The sequence below is a fragment of the Aulonocara stuartgranti genome (assembly GCF_965226115.1).
Source record: "Aulonocara stuartgranti genome assembly, chromosome: 3".
Lineage (NCBI taxonomy): Eukaryota > Metazoa > Chordata > Actinopteri > Cichliformes > Cichlidae > Aulonocara > Aulonocara stuartgranti.
In genome coordinates, this window is record NC_138941.1 from 17,208,592 (window position 1) to 17,230,473 (window position 21,882).

The following is a 21,882-nucleotide window of genomic DNA, read 5'->3' on the forward strand; positions in this document are numbered from 1 at the left end:
CTCTTACCAAGGTCTGCACTACGTATCAGGATTTGATCTTATTCAGGTAATATCAGGGTTCTTATAGGGGTTTGTTCACAATAGTAACTCATGCAGCTATTTTTCAGTCTCACTGACCAAACTTTTTACAACATGCGGCATTTTTAATAGTAAACTTCTGTTCAGTGCTTTTCCTGTCACACACTCATACATGTGTTTTGTCTGCAGCAGCAGCTGTGTTGTTGTTAGCTTGTATTATCTGTTTAATCTCTTCAACATGGTTTTAGTTTTCTTTGTAAAGTCAGCAGCTCTGTCACTTTTCTCTGACTCCTCTTCTGCTCGACACTCAGCTGACACTCAGTTTCATTTCCACATTCATGAAGTTGTTGTCCAAGCGAATCATAGGCTCCATGATTGGTCAGCAGACTGTGTCCAGGCAGACAGGTTGGATAAGAATAACAGATTTATGTTTGATTACGCCCATTTCCAATTCAGTTCCAGTTATTCCTGGCCCCAGGAGGTTGATGGGGGTGGGAGATGGGGGGCAGTGGGTTGTAAGCACAATGTAGATGAGTGGAGGCTTAATGTACTTAAACTTCCAGTCACAGTGAATCAGTGTGTGTCAGTGAATGCATCATGTGTGCTTCATGGCTCCATCTAGTGGACTGATAGTAGAAGTAGAGCAGCTGATGGCAGCTTCCTGTGCCTCACACTGCTGTCTGACTGCATTCAGCTGATATTTGGACAGCACACATGATGGAAAGGAGGATTTTGGTTTATGTGCACATGAATGATTTGTGTTTCCTCTGCAGGTGAAGGTAGAAAGTGTGTGTGAGCTGATGTGAATTGAGCAGCATGGATCAGTGTGAGGACAGAGAGGAGGGAGTCCCTCCCTCTAAAAGCACTCTGTGTGGGGAACATGAGAGCCAGACCAAAGCTCAGAGGTGAGATGACCATCTCTAACTGTCCATGACTCTTCTCCATGTCACAGCTCAGCACTCACATCACTGCTCCATCATTATTCACACTCATACCTCTGTGTGTTGTTTTAAAGCCCAGAGCTGTGGGGCGTACCAGGCTCAGCTGGACATAACCCTGAAACTAATCCAGAGCCTGGACCTGAACCCAGCTGTGTTTCCTTAAAGAGCAACGAGTCGAAGTATATCGGTGTAAACTTTAACAAAACTCTGTTATGTGACAAAGAGTAAGTACATTATTTTTATGAGATTGTTCATCTTGTCTTTAATTTAATATTTCCAGTTTTTCCTTCCTGTCTCATGAAGCTGTTACATTTATTGTTTTTCTTTTAGGATCAATAAGAGGCCAGAATCTCCTGGACCTGAACCCAGCTGTGTTTCCTTAAAGAGCAACGACTCGAAGGGTATTGACATAGACTTTAAAGCCTGTTCTTCTGCTGCTGAGAGGTAATATGTGTCTAGATGTTGTTCCTGACTCTGTATTTCTGAATAAATCCTCATGTTTAATATCAGCTCAGCTCTTTTTCACACACATTTCTATGTTGGTATGTGAAGCGGTGTGTGTTGAAGTGTTTCCACAAACACAGCAGTCAGAGTGGAAAGAGTGGATGTTGCAGGAGGTGTTTGTGTAGTGAAGAGGCTGAGTGTCTGTAGGACTCCAGCTGCTCCAGCAGGTGTCTCCTTTGTGCTTTGCTTCAAACACAGTGTAGGGAGGAGCTTCCACTCAGGTGTTTCAGGTGTTGCTGGATGGAGGAGGACAAATAGTTTTTCCCTTCAGTGACACTTCAGCAGCTCAATGTTCTGGGAGATGTTTGTCTTTATGAAGGTTTATGGATTCTTGTTCTTACTATGGTTAAACTGAGCAATACATTTTCCATCTAACATTTAAAGTAAATTTCCACGTGAATAAAAGATCTGCAGCTGCAGCCTCTGTGATGTTTCACAGTCTGAAAGTAACAAATTCAACCAGAGTTCAAACAAAGGCTTAATATACGTGTGTGTTTGATATAATGCCAACAAGTACAAATAGGTGTTCTTACAGGTCTTAATCACAGAGGTCTGATAAGTCTGGTGACTTTCACACTCAGCAATTTTGCTGCCTTTTATTTTATATTGGCCTTTTCAAAGCCCTTCAAAGTCTCCCACATTCATACAGAGCTTTTAACACCAAACTCCTTTACAGTCCTCTCCTCTCACACACGATCACACGACTGATTTGTCTGCAGCAGCTGTGTTACTGCTAGTATTTTATTATGTGTGTAATCTCCTCATATTGTTCCTGTGGTTTAGTTTGACTTCCTTCTGCAAACTCAGCTGCTCTGTTGCTGATACACGTCTCCATGAATATGATTGATCAGATGCTGCCAACACCATGTGTTTCATGTGAGCGCTCAGCTGAAACCTTGGGTTGACTTATCGAGTTAATAACAAGCTTCACGTGACTGTGAATGCTAAAGTGAATCCAGATAAAGGAAAGAGACCCTGCTAATGTTGGACTCACTTCTTAGTGTAGATCCCAGGAGGAAGTTCAACATAGCCATTCTTTGTGCTAGCTCGACCAAACCTGAGAGCACAGTGCAGGATGATGATCATCATCTGTCTCTGTCAAGGACATTTAAAATCCACAAATAACAAACATAATTATATTTGATCATTAAAAATATGTTTTAACTTAAAAAAGCATGAGCACACTGGTGGATTACAGAAACATGAAAACTCATTAACAGTAAAGTTAATTTAGGCGTAAACAAAGAGGCAAACATACTGAAGTAGAAGGACTGATGTTTGTGTTAAAATACCCTCTTAAAGCTGAAATACTGATTCAAATTTTTCCAAAAGTTGATTCTGTTCATCTGTTCGTAGCGTTTTGTGGGAGAAACATTTTGTCTCTCATCCAGGTGACTCCTTCAGTCTCAGCTGACTGCAGGTTTCAATCTTATAAACAGGACATTTGCATAATGACTGAAACCAGCCCACTGAAGGAACAAAGTGCTGGGAGGTCAGTTCCTTAATCTTAATTATGTTAATTCTCATGACCATTGATCAACAACCACTGATCAGTGTCCAATAGCACCATTCAAAGAGAGTTGGGGAATCGCTGCAATCACAGCATTGTAAGATGGTGACAGATGTACCCTTAGGCCCCCTCCTCCATTCAGAGATGGTCTTTCCCTTTTCATGTAAATGGCGTAGGTGTAGGTGTAAATAGACTGCAGAGTCCTGGCCTGACGAGGTGGCTCTTCTGTGTTGTAGCCAGAGGTTGTTTGGTTTCCTCGATGTATAAATCCTGCCAATCCTCCTGCACTTAACAGCGTACACTATGTTACTCTGTTTGTGTCGGGGGACCCGATCCTTGGGGTGGACCAGTTTTTGGCGCAGTGTGTTTTGGGGTTTAAAAGCCACAGAGACTCGGTGTTTAGAAAAAATGCGTCTCAACTGCTCCGACAATCCTGACACGTACGGGATCACTACAGGTTTTCTCTTAGGCAGCAGTTGTCCTTCTCACCTGGATCGGCTGGAGCTTTCTTTAGGTGCCTTTTCAGCTTTGACAAAAGTCCAGCTGGGATAACCACATTTAGGCTACGTCCCGATGAACAGAATCAACTTTTGGAGATTTACTTTCCTGGATGATTGAGAATGCATCAAGACGTTCCTCCTAAAGTGTTATTCAGTGTTGTGACTAGGGCTGCCACGATTTGTCGACTAGTCACGATTACGTCGACTATCAAAATCGTCGACGACTGATTTAATAGTCGACGCGTCGTTTGAAGCTTTGTAAGATCACAAAAGCCGCAGGAATAAGTAGCAGGATTTAAGAGTGTAATAACGGACTGAAACAGAAGATGGCAGCACTGCATGTACAAGGATGCCAGCTGCCGTTAAACCCCGAAGAAGAAGAAGAAGAAGCAGCTGTGTCCCAGAATTCATAGCGCAGCCCAGCTTAGTTTCCAACAATGGCGGCAGCTAGTTAGTTTTAATATTACTCTTATTATTCTTTCTGGGTGACAAAATAAACGTTTAACATATTTTCAGGCGAGAATGTAGCTGTGTAAACCTCAAATATCGGCTCAGTTTATCAGGACACCACATATTTTCAAAAGCGCTCCGACGTTTTCGGAGAAGTCTGTTACCCACTAGCTCGATAGCTAGCCGGGGGCTAGGTCACTAGCACCGTGAGAACACCGGACTCCCGGCAAATTGTTTTCAAACCCACCGCCGTCTTTCGCTACTCAGGTTAAATATATATGAGTCACTTAGATAAATTAAAAATGTTGTTGTTTGGCTTTTTTTTTTATTTTTTAGTATTTTATTTGTTCCTGAGTAAATCGGTTTGTCTGAGATTAAAGTTATAGTTTTTACACAGCTGAATAAGTCAAGCAGACAGCTGATTATCAGAAGTGTGAGATGCTGGAGAATATACTCCGGTGTCCTGTTATATTTTAGATAGCAAGGAGTTTATTAAACTTTACCGAAACAATCTGCAAATTTCATTAAAATTGAATAAACTATCATCTTGTCTTTATTTTTAGTTAGCACCTTAAAAGCTTAAAGCTGTAAGCTAATGATAGTTATATAAGAGCAGATGCTGCTGGTGCAATAAGCTGTAGTTTTACGTCCAGTGGATGATGATCTGATTAGTCGACTAATCGCATAAATAATCGGTGACTAGTCGACTATCAAAATAATCGTTTGTGGCAGCCCTAGTTGTGACAGTCAGCTGCTTCAGCTTCTGCTGGGATGGGCTGTGGCAAAGAGAACAGAGAAAATCAAAATCAGAGTTTTTCTCTGAATTAAAAGCAAGGAAACAACAATATATTCTACATGGTGAAACTGATGGTTTATGGTGTTTGGGTCTGTTTTTCTGTATTCATGCAGATTAAGTGTAAACTCAGATGAATTATACCATCAAATGTTAAAGGAAAATATCAGGATGAGTGTCTGTGAGCTGAGAAGGACGTGAAGCGAGCAGTTTATCCCAGAGCTGAAGCTGCTCTGTGTGCAGAGATGAGCTCAGATTCCTGCTGTGATTGATCAACAGTCACAGAAATGTAGACTTGTAGTTATTACTGCAGTATGGTCACAGCAGATACTGATAAACATGTATTATGCGGATGGATGATCAAGTTTCTCACTCTCTCCTTTAAATCTCAGTTTTTTCTTCTTCACAGTTTATCTGTTAATTTATTAATGAATAACACTGAAAGAGTTTCTGTTATATTTCCCCTTGAACATCAGCTTATTAGGGCGGCATTAGGAAATAGCCCCCCTCCAAAGAATGAATAAATGAATGATGATAATAATAAAATGATTAAAAAGCAGAGCTCAGAGTGGTAGAATGGTCAAACATGGATCCACGGGTGGTTCAACTGCATTTGGTGATCTTTCAAATAATCCCACCATCAACGGGATGTTGTCTCCTTTACTACGGTTACTTTACTTGGTCACCGTGTGAATTTCTTTGAAATGAACCAATTTTTTTTATTTGTTGGTTGTTGCATATTTAACCTCTACAGTCAGGAAAGGAGGAGATGAGGCCTCAACAATGTTGGGTTGTAGCTGTGCTTCAGGTTAGAGTGAGTGTCCATGGAATAAATGTAAGTCAGTGAACTGGAAACGTGACTGTGTTCAAACTTTGTTTTCCTTTTTATAATGAGTCTAATCAAAGGTGGACAGAAGTATCTCCACTTTGACTTTTCTGTGTCACCATCAGAGCTTCTGCACAGTGTGGAGAAAGATCCAGAAGCAGAGCTGGACTGCAGACAGCCAGTCAGAGCAGCTGTGTACAAAGTAAGACTGAACATCTGTCTGCTGATGGACTCATTTCTGAAAACTGGACTTCTTGTGTTGTTCAGACATTGAAGAGTTTTCTTTCTCTTTAGTTTCATTGTTTTTCTTTCTTTCAGCAGATGTTGGTCTGCAGGAGGTTTTAGATGAACATAAGATCAGTCTGAGGAGGAGATGTGAACGTGTGACTGAAGGAAGTGATGAAACAGGAAGTAGAACCCTCCTCAACAGGATCTACACTGAGCTCTACATCACAGAGGGACAGAGTGAAGAGGTTCATACCCAACATGAGGCGAGACAGCTGGAGACAGCTTACAAGATGGACGCCCTCCATGAGGCTCCAATCAGGTGCCAGGACATCTTTAAAGCCTTACCTGACCAACAGAGACCCATCAGAGTGGTTCTGACCAACGGCGTGGCTGGTGTTGGAAAAACCTTGTCAGTGCAGAAGTTCACTCTGGACTGGGCAGAGGGCTTGGAGAACCAACATGTCAGTGTGGTGGTTCTGCTTTCATTCAGGGAGCTGAACCTGATCAGAGATGAGCAGTACAGTCTTCTGGAGCTGCTCCATGTTTTCCATCCAACATTACAGAAGGTCACAGCACAGAAGCTGGCTGTCTCTCAGCTTTTGTTCATCTTTGACGGCCTGGATGAAAGCAGACTTTCATTGGATTTCACCAACAGGAAGCTGCTGTCTGATGTCACACAGAAGTCATCAGTCAGCCAGCTGCTGACAAACCTCATCCAGGGGAATCTGCTTCCCTTGGCTCTTGTCTGGATAACTTCCCGACCCGCAGCAGCCAATCAGATCCCTCCTACATGTGTTGACAGGCTAACAGAAGTACGAGGCTTCACTGACGCCCAGAAGGAGGAGTACTTCAGGAGGAGATTCAGTGATGAAGAGCTGTCCAGCAGAATCATCTCCCACATGAAGACATCCAGGAGCCTCCACATCATGTGTAGTATCCCAGTCTTCTGCTGGATCACTGCTACAGTTCTGGAGCACATGTTGACTACAGAGCAGAGAGGAGAGCTGCCCAAGACCCTGACTGACATGTACTCACACTTCCTGCTGGTTCAGACAAAGAGGAAGAAGAACAAGTACCATGAGGGACGTGAGACGAGTCCACAGGAGCTGACGAAGGCTGACAGGGAAGTTCTTCTGAAGCTGGGGAGGCTGGCGTTTGAACATCTGGAGAAAGGAAACATCATGTTCTACCAAGAAGACCTGGAGCAGTGTGGTCTGGATGTGACAGAGGCCTCGGTGTACTCAGGAGTTTGTAGAGAGATCTTCAAAAGAGAGTGTGTGATCTTCCAGAAACCAGTCTACTGCTTTGTTCATCTGAGCATTCAGGAGTTTCTGGCTGCTGTCTACATGTTCCACTGTCACACCAGCAGGAAGACAGAGGTGCTGAAGATGTTTCTAAAATCAGAATCTTTAATCAAGATGATTTCCAGTCTTTTTGATAACAAAGATCTCCAATCACTTGATGTATTTCTGAGGAGAGCCATGGAGAAATCCCTCCAGAGTAAAAATGGCCACCTGGACCTGTTTGTTCGCTTCCTTCATGGCCTCTGTCTGGAGTCCAACCAGAGACTCTTAGTAGGTCTGCTGGGTCAGACAGAGATCAGTCCAGGAACCATCCAGAGAGTCATCAACAACCTGAAGAAGATGAACAGTGATAAAATCTCTCCTGACAGAAGCATCAACATCTTCCACTGTCTGATGGAGATGAACGACCTCTCAGTACATCAGGAGATCCAAGAGTTCCTGAAGTCAGAGAACAGATCAGAGAAGAAACTCTCTGAGATCCAGTGCTCAGCTCTGGCCTTCATGCTGCAGATGTCAGAGGAGGTTCTGGATGAGTTGGACCTGCAGAAGTACAACACATCATGGCAGGGACGACAGAGACTGATTCCAGCTGTGAGGAACTGCAGAAAGGCTGGGTGAGTCCAGATGTGATCATTAACATCATTGATCAGTGTAGGTTAGTAGTTTAATGTTGAAAATAAAATCAGCTTGTAACCACAAAGTGTTTGTGTCCGTACGCTGCAACCTTCCACACCATTCCTTTATTGTACAGACTCAGCAGCAGCTCCATGGATCCCAAATCCAAGAGTGGAGAACAGATTTGAAGTGTGTCACATCCATGCAGTCACAGCTGTTTCCACCATGTTTCCACTGATATTAATCCTGTTCAATGGCACGTTTCATATCAGTGAATATGTTCTTTAGGACGTCCACTGACATGTTTAAGTGTCCTGCTGGAAATCACTCAAATCATCCATGAAATCCATGAAAAATCCTTTTAGTATTTCTAACTTCACCCTCTGTCCTCTCTCTCTCTCCATCCTCCTCACTGCTTCTTTCACTGATAATCACACAAACATCGTATTCAGCTACAAAATAACACAATAATATCATCTGATGATCATTATTATAAGAACAGGATCCATATTTGATATCAGAGTAACACACTGCTTGGTTATGTGCAGTCATCATCAGTGACTGTGGGTCAAACAGAAGCTCTCTGATTGGTTGCTGACCTTGGTCACCTGTCCACTCTCACCTGTTTGTGTTTGCTCTCTCTTTGCTGTCTCCATCCTCTCTCTCCTTTCTCTCCCTCTCTGTCTTTGTACGTCACTCAGGTCCAATGGAAACAGTGACATTTACAAACCAATCAAAGACAAACTGATCCATGTCAGGTTATAACAATATTCAAAGTGAATACAGGCTGCTGCTGGACACAGACAGGTAACATCATTTTGACTTGCTGTCACCTGGATCTGGACTCATAAACACTGAAGCCCTGAACAGGAATACAAATCATTTTCTGCCAACTAGCGACACACCAGCAGATAATGGCTCAGAAAGCTCAAATGAGCCAATCATTTCTGTGTTTAGTTCCCCTGAAATCAGATCTGATATCAGCAGTTCCGAGTTCATTCATCATTATTGTCCAGTGATGAGATTTCTGCTCTGTTTGGTAACAGTCAGCAGGTTTTTCCTGCATGTGGACGTGAACAGTCGTACCTGACAGCAGGTAGCAAACAGAGATCATCTTTCCAGCTGGAACTCTTCACTGAGCTGAACTCATTCAAAATGTTCTGGAGTCAAAACAGGAAACAGTCCAAATGTGTGTCTTCACTCTGACTCTGGATCAGATCTCAGTGACAGACTGTGGACATTATGGAAGCCTAAATGTGACACCATCTTCCTCCTTCATCTGCAGATTAAAGCCAAACAAAGATTCTCATTAAAAGTCTGCAGGTCTGAGAGAGACTCAATCGTTGTGTCATGTCAAACACAGTAAGAGGAGCTGAAGCACAGATGTGAAGAGCAGATTCATCAGATTATGACCTCACTCTGTTTTGTCTTCATATACATTCAGTCTGTGTTTATAATGCAGATTTTCTGCATTTATAATAACACATTTTATATTTTCTATCATCACAGACTGACTCAGTGTGGACTCTCAGAGTCTCACTGTGAAGTTGTGGCCTCAGCTCTGAAGTCCAACCCCTCCCATCTGACAGAGCTGGACATGAGTAGAAACTACAAGCTCCAGGATTCAGCAGTGAAGCTTCTGTGTGCTGGACTGGAGAGTCCAAACTGTCGACTGGAGACTCTGAGGTGAGTTCACTGACTGCGGCTGTTGTAGTTTTTCTATATTTCAGGTCTTTGATTGATGTTTGAACCTTTCTTTAGTTCCTAAATGTTCAGGATGTGTCTGAAGACAAATGTGAAGAAGTTTGAGTGCTTTCAGAAATGTTGTCTTTCCAAACGACTGAACAACAGTTTTTCCTTTTGGCTCCAAACAGAAGTGACAGACTTGAGCAGGGTTCATTTAAAGGCTGACAGAAGTGGAGTGGTGACGGGGAGATGTTTGACAGGACAGTGTTTCAGCCTCCACAGGTTCATGTTGTGCTCCATCAGTCAGTGAAGATGAAGTCAGTGCTGATGAGGCTGTAGAGTGTGTGAGGGATGTGAATGAGGATGATGAAGATCTGATGATAGCAGATAAAAACAGGCTGCAGAGACTTTGAGCCATACAGGGCACACAGTGTGTGTACAGAACAGCTGAAATCATTATGGAGGCCTCACTGGAATATGGAAGCATCACAGTACAGCTTCAGTGAAGCATTAAAGTCTCTGATATGAGATGAGAAATGAAGCAGCCAGAGCTTTTTCATGAGTGGAAATCCACTGTGACTGTGAGCTGCTGCTACAGCCTCCAGATTAGCCAGCAGCTCATCCTGCTCAACATTTTCTCACCAACTTTAATGGAAGTGTGATGTTTTCAGCTGGAGTGATGGTCAGGGTGGCCTCCCTCTCCTCTTCTTCTCCTCTTCCTCTTTCATTTGTAAAGCCATCTCTGCTGCTTTCATTCATTTGGAAGTCCTGTAGCTGAGTTTGGGAGAGACTAACAGCCTCGGCAGCAGAGGGGAGAAAGGCTGTAACACCACCACTTTACTCTGTTCTACCTGTCACATCATTTTATCAGGAAACAAATATGCTCATGTTTTTACTATGTTTGTCTTGAAGATGTAAGAAGATCACATGGTGCTTTTTATTATTGTGTTGGTTTGTTTCCTGTCTCTTGGATGGAGCCCAGCTGTGCGTGGCCCCTGGGCCTGTGGTCAGAGTGTGTGCTGGATAATCCGGCCCAGGATGAGGCCAAACTGACATGGGATGAAATGTCTGTCACATAATTGAGCTTAGTGTAGTTTCATTTCTGCACAATTTAAAAACAACCGAAACTTTGTTCTGTCTTTTCTATGTTATACTGTAGACTTTCTTTGATACTGTGTCCAAAAGGAGCAGCTTTTACTTTGAAGGGGAGGCGTCTCTGTTTCCTCTTCAGGTTGGATGATGGAAGCAAATGAGTGTGTGATGTTCTTTCAGTGTTGCACTTTGTAGACGCTCCCTGAGCACTGGTCTCACAGCCAGCTGCACATAGAGACCGGTGTTGTTAGTCCAGGTCAGAAGATGACTTGTTGGAATGAAAATGAGCTTGTAGTTTGTCTGCTTTAATAATGTGACTGGAAAAAGGTGTTGGACTTCAAACATGTCCATTTCTTTCACACTTCACCTTTAAAAGTGAAGCCTTGTGGTTCCTGGAAGGAAAAACACGACTTTTTCAAGTCTTTGTCCTGTTTTTATGAGAAATGTACGACTTTAATGTGAAACATTCAGAGTTTTTTCTCTTGTTGTGTTTGTTTGAAGCTGCTTCCTGTTGGCTTCAGCTGTTTGGAGTTTCCATTTTCTAAACTTCTACATTCTGAACCTTCTTCAGCTCTGAACAGATGATGAAACACTGAATGATTTCAAGCTCACACTTTGTCGAATAAACTTACATCTTTCATTCTTTATACAGATTGATGGACTGTGGTTTGTCAGAGATCAGCTGTGATTATCTGGCAGCAGCACTGAAGTCCAACCCCTCCCATCTGAGACAGCTGGACCTGAGTAATGACTACTGGTCTTCAATTAACAACAACAAGCTGCAGGATTCAGGAGTGAAGCATCTGTGTGGTTTCCTGGAGAGTCCAGGATGTGGACTTGAAACTCTGAGGTCAGTCAGCATGTTTTAGTTGTGCTGAGATGAATATGATGTGAAAGTTGTGCTGACACTAAACTGCAGACATCAGGCTGATATTATACTGATCCACACTGAGGATCTTCATGGTAAAGTCTGTTTTCTTCTTCTCTGGTTTAGTCCATTGACTGCAGCAGAACAATGTTCACATTTCCAACAGTGAGACTCAACGTATGGCCCGCGGCCCACACACGGCCTGCCCACCTTTCCTGATTCAGAGAGAGGGGACCCTGATTAACTGTGTAGTGTTCTTCCTCACAGTTCTAAGTATCAGACACAACAATGAATAATCCACAGCTGACTGTCTTTAGCAGGTCAAAGGTCACGGCACACAGCAGACAGTGGGAAATATTATAATTCTGATCATTTATCAGCACATATCCATATGTATAAAAACAAAGCTGACACTGTGAGACTTGATCAGAGGTGTGATCATCACAGCAGAGGCCTTTGTGTCAAAGTCACTGAGGATCAAACAGAAACACATGAAGCAGATTTTCCTGTTCTGGCTTTTTATAGCAGATAACCTTCAAAATATTCTGCAGTCCATCAAAAACTGAAGCAAACCATGAATCAACATGTGAACATGAGCTGATGCTGCTGAAGGGAAGCAAAGTTACAGAGGTTTGATTACAGACACAGCTGAGAGTTTGTAATCTGTCATCATTTTAAAAGGTTTAAATTTCTTCAGTATTGAACAGCAGAAATGAGGCTTTGTTTTCGGAGGCCGACAGCAGTGAACACAACAGCAGACTGGTGCGTAATAAGCAGTGAATAATGCAGGAAACAGATTTTTGAAGGTAAACTGTTCTTGAAGTACACTGAGAGAGAGAGAGCTGTGCAGGAAGTAAACGTCAAAGTCAGAGAGAATTCATGACGATGTTCATCAAACGTAAAGCGTAGTTTGAATCTTCTTCTGCTGCTGGTTCACTCAGTTTTGGTTGGAGACAGATGAAACCTGCAGCTTCAGGATCTGTGAGCTGTCCACTTTCAGCCCCGACGGCGTGTCCGTGTACGTGCCGTCGAGTGAACGATCCACGCTCTGTGTTTCCATCTTTGTGTGTTTAGCTGCTCTCATTTACTGTTTTATCTGTTTGCTTGTTGTTGAAATACTTTTGGGAGCTTTAACCTGAGATTCTGGCAAAATACATTTATATTAAAAATCGATTCAGGATTGAATGAATCAACATCGCTTTATTCAAATTAAAACCATTTAAAGAGGAAAATCCATTTTTTACACCCGCCTCTAATGCTGGGTAATGTCAGCTGGTCCATGTGCAGCTGGCTGTGAGGCTCAGGGAGCGTCTACAAAGTGCAACACTGAAAGAACATCATCCATAAATATTGAGTAATAACTGGACTCTCATACAGCGAGACTCAAATGCCTTTAAACATCAGCTTATCCTGCTGATCCAAGTCCAACACTGAGTTTGTAAAAACATGTTTGTCAATCATTTTGTTTGGTTTCTGAGGAAAATGATTCAATAACTTGCTGCTAATACACAACATTTCATCATATTTCCTCATAACCCTCTTTTGTCTGACCATTTGATCCCATTTGAATTTGCAATAAAGGATCCACAGAGTTTGGTGACAATAATGACAGTAGATGTTTGTGTGAAAGTGCTGGAAGCAAATGAGTGTGTGATGTTCTTTCAGTGTTGCACTTTGTAGACGCTCCCTGAGCACTGGTCTCACAGCCAGCTGCACATAGAGACCAGTGTTGTTAGTCCAGGTCAGAAGATGACTTGTTGGAATGAAAATGAGCTTGTAGTTTGTCTGCTTTAATAATGTGACTGGAAAAAGGTGTTGGACTTCAAATATGTCCATTTCTTTCACACTTCACCTTTAAAAGTGAAGCCTTGTGGTTCCTGGAAGGAAAAACACGACTTTTTCAAGTCTTTGTCCTGTTTTTATGATAAATGTACGACTTTAATGTGAAACATTCAGAGTTTTTTCTCTTGTTGTGTTTGTTTGAAGCTGCTTCCTGTTGGCTTCAGCTGTTTGGAGTTTCCATTTTCTAAACTTCTACATTCTGAACCTTCTTCAGCTCTGAACAGATGATGAAACACTGAATGATTTCAAGCTCACACTTTGTCTAATAAAATTACATCTTTCATTCTTTATACAGATTGAGTTACTGTGGTTTGTCAGATATCAGCTGTGATTATCTGGCAGCAGCACTGAAGTCCAACCCCTCCCATCTGAGACAGCTGCACCTGAGCTTCAACAACAAGCTGCAGGATTCAGGAGTGAAGCATCTGTGTGGTTTCCTGGAGAGTCCAGGATGTGGACTTGAAACTCTGAGGTCAGTCAGCATGTTTTAGTTGTGCTGAGATGAATATGATGTGAAAGTTGTGCTGACACTAAACTGCAGACATCAGACTGATATTATACTGATCCACACTGAGGATCTTCATGGTAAAGTCTGTTTTCTTCTTCTCTGGTTTAGTCCATTGACTGTAGCAGAACAATGTTCACATTTCAAACCTTCAAAGAAGAAGAAAAATTCTCCACTGGATAATTCACTGTGAAACTCTCCAACTCTTCATTCCACCTTAAAGTCTGTCTGACACTGAAATCCAAAGCAAAATGTGCGTTTGCTTTACAGACAGCAGTCCAACACAGAACATACACACATCATCAAAACACAGTCCAACATCCAAATCTCCTCCACTGCCAGCATGAATGATGGGAAAGAGAAGGAGGAACACTCTGACATTCAGGGTTAGAATGAGTTTCATGAAGCAGACTGTGAATATCAAAGCTGTATTAGAAAGCTTACATCAGGGGTGTCAAACTCAAATACACAGTGGGCCAAAATTCAAAACTGGATCAAAGTCGCTGGCTAACATTAATATTCATTGAAAAAAAATCTTCCTCCAAATATAACAAGGACTCTTTTCTTATGGACTCAAACAAGTTTTGCTGAAAAACTGAATATGGAACAAGCAAAGCTTAATACTAAACAATATATATAACTTATATAACCATATATATAACTTAATATTACACACATTAAATAACACATCAGTGGAATTCATTTCTCAAATAAAAAATGTATTTGCAGCCTTCTGAATTAAATTTTATCATTTATTAAATTTTCATCATATTCTCCCACCTGTCCAGAAAGCTCCTGTTTTCTGCATTTCTTTTTTTCCATTTTGGGAGAGGTAGCATGGCAGTATTTGCATGGTTGCTATGACTATGGTCAACAAAGGAGAGGGTGCTAATGGGTCCTGTCATGACTGACGCGCCAAAACACCAACAGAGCATTCTGGGAATTGTAGTATTAGCAGTACAGGCACTGTATAAAACTGGCAGGTCAGCTCTAATAGTAATAATAATAATGGATTTATATAGCGCTTTACAAAGCACCCAAAGGGCTTTATAATACCACTATTCATTCACTCACTGGTGGAGGCAGCTACGGTTGTAGCCACAGCTGCCCTGGGGCAGACTGACAGAAGCCAGGCTGCCATATCGCGCCATCGGCCCCTCTGGCCAACACCAGTAGGCGGTAGGGTAAAGTGTCTTGCCCAAGGACACAACGACCAGGACAGAGAGCCCGGGGATCGAACCGGCGGCCTTCCGGTTACAGATTCGATTTCCAACCTCCTGAGCCACGGTCAGGAGACAAAAATAGTAATTTTTTATGGCTTCGCCGGCCAAATGTGATTAGGGTGTGGACCAAATTTGTCCCGCTGGCCAGAGTTTGACACCTATGGCTTACATCTGACCCAGAGGGGCCATCACATCACATTTAGAAGCTCCCCTAATGGAGCCACAACACATGTCCAACACTTAGTCTGTCTTGTTGGACCAACTGGAAGAAATGATTCAAGGACTTAGTCACAGAACAGAGATTCAAATCTCCAAAATCCAACTGGCTGCATCAGGACATATAGTCTGAAACTCTACACAGTTTCCTGTTTGAAGCTGCTTCCTGTTGGCTTCAGCTGTTTGGAGTTTCCATTTTCTAAACTTCTACATTCTGAACCTTCTTCAGCTCTGAACAGATGATGAAACACTGAATGATTTCAAGCTCACACTTTGTCTAATAAACTTACATCTTTCATTCTTTATACAGATTGAGGGGCTGTGGTTTGTCAGAGATCAGCTGTGATTATCTGGCAGCAGCACTGAAGTCCAACCCCTCCCATCTGAGACAGCTGCACCTGAGCTGGAACTACAAGCTGAATGATCCAGATGTGAAGCAGCTGTCTGATCTTCAGCAGAGTCCAGACTACAGACTGGAGACTCTGGTGTAAGTAGAGTGATGGAGTGAGTGGGTGGTGCTGTCAGCAGTATTGTACTAAACACAGTCAGTATGAAACAAAGATCCAGTGTTTCCTGTAAAGCTGCAGCTTCTCAGTGAAGCTGTGAGAGGAGAATGGTGACAGGCTTCAGGATTGGACACAAACACTTCCTGTTTCTGACCTTTATGGTCACCATAGTAACAGCTGACATGCTCTGATCAAACGCTGTCAACAGCCAATCAGCTCTCTGAACAAAGCAGCACGCAGACCAATGACTGCATTCATTTCCAAGTTTAAAGCAGTGAAGAACACAGTCTGTAGGTGAGGAAGAATTTAGTGAGAGCAGATGTTTGGATGGAATTCCTCCAGTTAACAGCTGGAACCGTCCATCTGGATTGTTGGGCTTGTTGTTGGGGTTCCTACAGAGCTCAGAGTGGACACACCAAGGTTCTTCTAATGAATGAAAGTCCAAACTCAAACTAGGAGGGAAAAACATCTTCATCAACTTCAATAAAAATCCAAAGATTAGAAAAAGTGAAGCAACAATGAGTCCTAGTACAGTCCCAGCACTGAAGTCCCTGCTGCTCTTTATACTGGATGTGCTGCATCACTGACTGACAGCTGATGAAGAGTCTCTGGAAACACTCGTTTATCTCCTCTGCTCTTCCTTCTTCTCTCTGCAGGTGGTGATGATGGTAAACAGGACGGTGTGTGTGCTGAGAGAGGAGGAGCTGTGTCCTGATGATCCAGAGAGGTTGAAGCAGCAGCAGCTTGTGTGTAGAGACGCTCTGACTGGGCCATGTTACTGGGAGGTGGAGAGGAGAGCTTCATCCAGCAGTGACTGACAGAGGAATGAGAAGAAGTGCAGATGACTGTCAGTGCTGCAGAGTGAACTGCTCTGAGAACAGCTCCACTGTCAGACACAATGTAGAGTCCAGCATCATCCCTGTGTGTCCCTCTGGATCTGACAGAGGATCATCAGTGTATCTGGACTGCTCTGCTGCTGCTCTGTCCTTCTACAGTCTCTGCACAGTCTCTGTCTGACTCTGGCTTCAGACCCTCCTGGATCAAACTCACCTGGAAAGACTTTCAAACATCACTCAATAGATTTGAATACAGAATATATTTGATATATACTGTAGATGTACTGTAGAGTTGCAGTTTGTCACTTGTAAATACAGTCTGTGAGCAGCTGTGAGCTGAAAGATCTTTCTAGAAACACGAAATGTTTTCACTCTTCTGTTGCTTTTTCATATATTTCCACAACATTAATATTGATCCCACCTGTCTCACCTGTTTCATGCTTTTATACATAATAACAGGACACGTGTGATCTGAGCGCTGCTGTGGTTGCTGTGCTGCACGTCTTCATTTAGATAACAGAGACATCTAGTGGTTCAGAGGGGGAACTGCAGGAGGTGGAGCTGTGTTTTAGCATGGAAAACTTTTTATCTTTTAGGCGCAGATACAAATATGACAAGTATCAGTGTGAGATACAAAAGGTCACATCAGTCAGCAGAGGGAACAGTGATCACACAGCAATGTAAGAATAGAAACATAACAGTGAATCTGGACATGTATACAGATGGAAGCAAACAAACAGGATGTAACACTACATTAAAGCCACAAATGGGAAGAAAACAAAGCCAAAGGAAAATATATTTGATCTCACCAAGTTTAGGTGGAGTTTATTTTCCTTGTGCTGACTTTTTACAGTCAGTTACAATAACTTGTACTGCGTACTAGCTAACATGACGGAGTTTCTATACAGCTGGGTGGTGCTATGATGTTACTGATAGTGAACTTTATTTTAGTAGAGTTTCCAACCGTCCTGTAAAAAACAAAATCGTCTCGTATTCAGAGAAAATATTACGCGTTTCGTGTTGAGCTGAGAAGGAACACAGTTTGTCCCAAATACACAAAGCTGGATTTATTCTGTGTTTTTACACTGTCATTCTCTCCCCTCCCTCTCCTGTTGCTACTTCAATCATGAAACTGATCAATGATCAGCTGATCGGCTTTTCTCTCTTGTTTTTTTATCATCCACTTTGCGCCAGAAAGAGGAAACCAGCGGATGTCACGCTAAACAACAGCAGCACGTTTAAGCTTGATCAGCTGTTGTTGGAATTTATTTAACATTAATTTCTAGTATCAGCTGATGTTTGCTGGAGCCACAGCTATAAAGCTGCTGGTCAGGATGTCGGTTTGTATATGTGGTGAGAGGGAAACATGAAGATGAAACCAGGAGATGTCCTTACTGAATCATCAGAGCTGAACAGGTGATGGAGAAACAGGTTTACCTTTCAGGTGACATGAATGAGTTGATGGGAAGTTATGAACTGTTTCTGAGAGACTAATAACACCAGGATCCTTTTCTAAGTAGCTGACAGCTGGTAACTGTGCAGGGGCGGGTCTAGCAAAGTTTTGCCGACCTAAACCAGGGGGTTTAGAGTATCATAGAGTTTTTGTGGTTTGTTTTCTTTAAGTCATTTCACAGATTTTCTCTATAATTTCAATTCCTTGAATAAAACAACAAACTTAGGGGATGATTTTGTAATCCGACTTTATGTAGGAAAGATTTGACTAAACATAAAACAATCTTCCAACTCAGTCGTCATTCTTATCTTGTGAAATCAAACCAAATGTTCTGTTGTCTCTAAATCAGGGATTGATGAAATCTTTGGTTGCATCCATTTATGAACATGTTCTCATTCATATTAAATCGTAGTCTAAGTCCTTCTTTAGAGGGATAAATGTCATTCATTATCTTCAAATGTGTTTCTGTTGTTTTGGGGGGAAGTTTGAAGTCCATTGTTCAAAGTCTGTTAATGAAACTTTATGAAGTTTATGTAGGATGTTTTTCCTATTTTGTATTTGTTTGAATTATGATGTATTTCTGACTCTTTCTGCCATGATGCCAGGTCTCTCTTGAAAACAACATTTTTAATCTCATTTAAATTTTCACCTGGAGAAATAAAGATGATAATAATAATTTTGTCTTCAGGGAATCATTTCTCTGTAAAACAGCTTCTTCTGAAACTCTTGTTGCATTTCTTGTTTATTGTTTGCTGGTTTTAGAAAAATGTCATCGTCTTTGTGTGAACTTAAACTCTACATGTGGTGTCAGCTATAAACGAGCTCTAGAGTCTAATAACGATGCTTTTATTATTGTCTGGTATCCAACCTAACCCTGTGAAACACCAGCAGATGTTAAAAACTGTCTGGGTTACACGTGCATCACGTCGTGTGCTTCCTAACATGGATATGATTGGAATCTGGGCCTGTTCAAGCGGTGCTGGTATCATTGTTGTTTCTGAGACTTTCCAAATCTTTACTGGATAAAAACGTAGCAACTGATGGATTTAACATTTAGCACTCAGACTGTCCCAGAAAAGGCGGAGGTCTGGAAGTTGATGTGAAGGTCTGTCTTGCTGCTCAAGTCTTGTTCTCTCCATCTGCACCTCAGCCATTTGAAATCTTGGCCTTAACTATTGATCTGTTTGGAAATCAGACTGTTGTTGGCTGCTATCAGCCTCCATCTGCTTCCCCCAGCACATCACCATCTCTGGTTCAACTTTTATCTGAGCTGCATTTTAATGACGTCTTTCAGATGGATGATTTTCCCAAGGCCAGGGCCTCGGGGCCTTGGGTCCTGGTTTGTGTGTTGCCGGGGTTGTGGGCGGGTGGGTGCATGGGGGCCCATCCCTGGCGCAGGGTGCCGCCGGTGTGTCGAGCCACCTGGGGGGCTCTTCAACCGGTGGGGGACATTGTCACACCTTGCAGGAGCTTTCCTCCCCTCAGGAACTCTCTGCAGGAGGGGGAGATACAGGAGAGGTGGAGGAAGATCTCAGCCTGGGCGTCTATTGTCTCATGTAGTCTGGAAGACGAGTGGCTGGTGGGGTGGGTGCAGTTTTCTCTGTGGTGGGGTTGGGTGGACTGTCCCGGGCTCTGTGGGGCCGGGGGGCGCTGCTGCGCTGGGCCCCGGTCTGGATGGGCCTGGGCCCCCCTTTCCCTGGCGGGTCGCGGAGTATGGGAGTGCCTACTGGGGTCAGCGGGGGAGCTGCCCCCCCCTTCCTTCCCTCCCCATCTCCAGCTGCCTCCCTCCTCCCACTCCACCACAACCACCCACACATGCAGGGCCTTGGAGTAGGGGTATGTCACCAGGGTGCAGAGGAGGCTACCCCCCCTCTGTCCCCTTCTGGCTGCCTCTGCCTCAATTTTATCCCACAACTTAGACATTCACATTACTCACACCCTCATTACACATACATATAGGATCTTGGGGGTGGGCACGATACACGGAGTCCAAGTTACCATCAGGGTGTACACCTCACCCCTGGCATCGTTGCCCACCTCTCAATTTTAAATACACGTAGACATTGAGGGCTAACAGGAGGGACTATGCGCTTACCTGCTGCTCTCTGGCAGGTAGCTCCATGCCCTCCTGGGTTTTAATTGCACCTTAGAACACACATGCATCAACACTACTATGAGCGGGTGGAGGGAGGTTTGGAGTCTTCTCTCACCCCCGTTCTCTGCGGCCTGCTGGAGCGGGGGGGCTAGGAGGAGTTGGCCGTCCGGCTGCGGTCTGGGGTGTGGGGCCTCCCTGCTGCTGCGGAGTCCGGGCGGTCTGCCTCTCCCCACCGCAGGGAAAAGGGTAACACCACCTGGGTCTGGGTGCGGTTGCCCCCTCCAGGGGCGGGGGTACCTAGACCCGGTTTGTAGAGTACGCTTGGGGAGTGTGATCGTGTATACAGCGTCTCTTTATGTCTGTCTCCACGTCGGTTGAGTGTGAAGTGCACATGAGAGCATGAGGGGGGGAATGGATGTTTGTGTCTGTGTGTGCCTGTATGTTTGTGTCTATATGTCAGGTTGGGTATCAGACGCCACCTCTCTGGGGACATCTCGGGCCCTCCAAGGTTTGGAGGCCTATCTCCACCCACCACCACTTCCCCTGCCGGTGGTGGACTCCCTCAGGTGTCGGTGCGTTGGTGGTTCTTTGTATCTGGGGGTGGGCGTCCGGGTACACACCGGCTCACTCCTTGGCGGCCGCTTATTGGGGCTCGCTCGGGCCATTTCGGAGGTGGGGTGCCCCCGGCCTCTCGGCCTGGGGCTCGGTCACTCAGGCACAGCTGGCTGCCGGCGGAGCTCGCGGGCGCGTCACTGCAACTCCCCCTGGCTTCTGCTCCGCGGCTGCTGAATGAGCCCTCATCTGGGACTCTCCTCAGCTCTTACTGGGACAGTGGCGCAGCTGCCCCTCTGTGGGTCTTCCTTGGTCTCTTGTGTTCTGGGGGCCTCTGGATGTCTGGAGTTTTGATCTCCTCCATACCTGCTTGATACCATAAAGGACAGGGCTGTGGCTCCCCACACTCCCTAGCAGATCTTTACATGGAGAAACCTTTGGAATGCAAGCATGCTGATCCACACAGGTATGCACACAGGTGTACACACGGGTATTCACAGACGCGGACTACAGCTTTCTTGGCTGCTGCCTCAAAGCACACTGTGCACTGTCTATCTTGAGTGTTGCACAATATCGTTTATTATTTAGTAATTATTGATATCTATGGCTAGCTAGTTTATTGTGATGGTGCTTTTTTTTTCTATTATTATGTTGCTCTTTGTTGTTTGCTGTCTCCTCTGTTTTTTTTTCTCCATACAGGTGACCCAGGAGTTTTTTTTTTCTTTCTTTTTTTTTTCTCTCTTCCCCCCCTTCTCACCGTCTCTTCTCCCCTTTGGTTTTCTTTCATTCTTTCCCCCTGTCCTATCCCACAGTTATGTCTGTCCCGTTTGCAACTGAAAAATTCTTTTTTTAAAAAAAAAAAAAAAAAAAAAGATGGATGATTTTCATTGGGACTGGCTTTCTTCTGTGTCTGATGATTTTAAGGCACGCTGCTTGTTTTTAAAACTGACTCAAATTATTTAAAGCCTCACACGCCTTGATCCTAAACACCCAGATAAATCTGCTCTTATTGACCTTTTTTAACTAATATGCTGCGTAAGTTTTCCACATCTGCAGTTTTTGCCAACGACCTGAGTGATCACTGCATAGTTGGTGCTGTGAGAAACACTAAAATCTCACGCTCCGAGCCCGCATCAGTTTGAACTGGGGTCGTATTAAACAGGCTGACAATGTCAGTTTGGGAACATTTACAGGAGAGTTGTGTCTACTTTGTGGACAGACACGCCCCTTTTTGCCAGGTCAGGGTGAAAGGTCGGGACAGGCCTGGTTTGGTTCAGTACCGGCCGATCTCCTACATGAGAGAAACCAGGCCTGGGCAG

At 43.7% G+C, this 21,882-nt stretch overlaps 1 protein-coding gene across 1 annotated transcript in view; it reads left to right on the forward strand.

The window, feature by feature from the left end:
• Positions 1-21,882, forward strand: part of LOC309702568 (uncharacterized protein) — a 1,257,380-nt gene that overhangs the window by 945,516 nt on the left and 289,982 nt on the right. The window contains exons 28-29 of the mRNA XM_082527161.1: positions 11,120-11,317; positions 13,473-13,649. Of these exons, the coding sequence (XP_082383287.1) occupies positions 11,120-11,317; positions 13,473-13,649 (375 nt within the window). The remainder of the gene's footprint in view (positions 1-11,119; positions 11,318-13,472; positions 13,650-21,882) is intronic.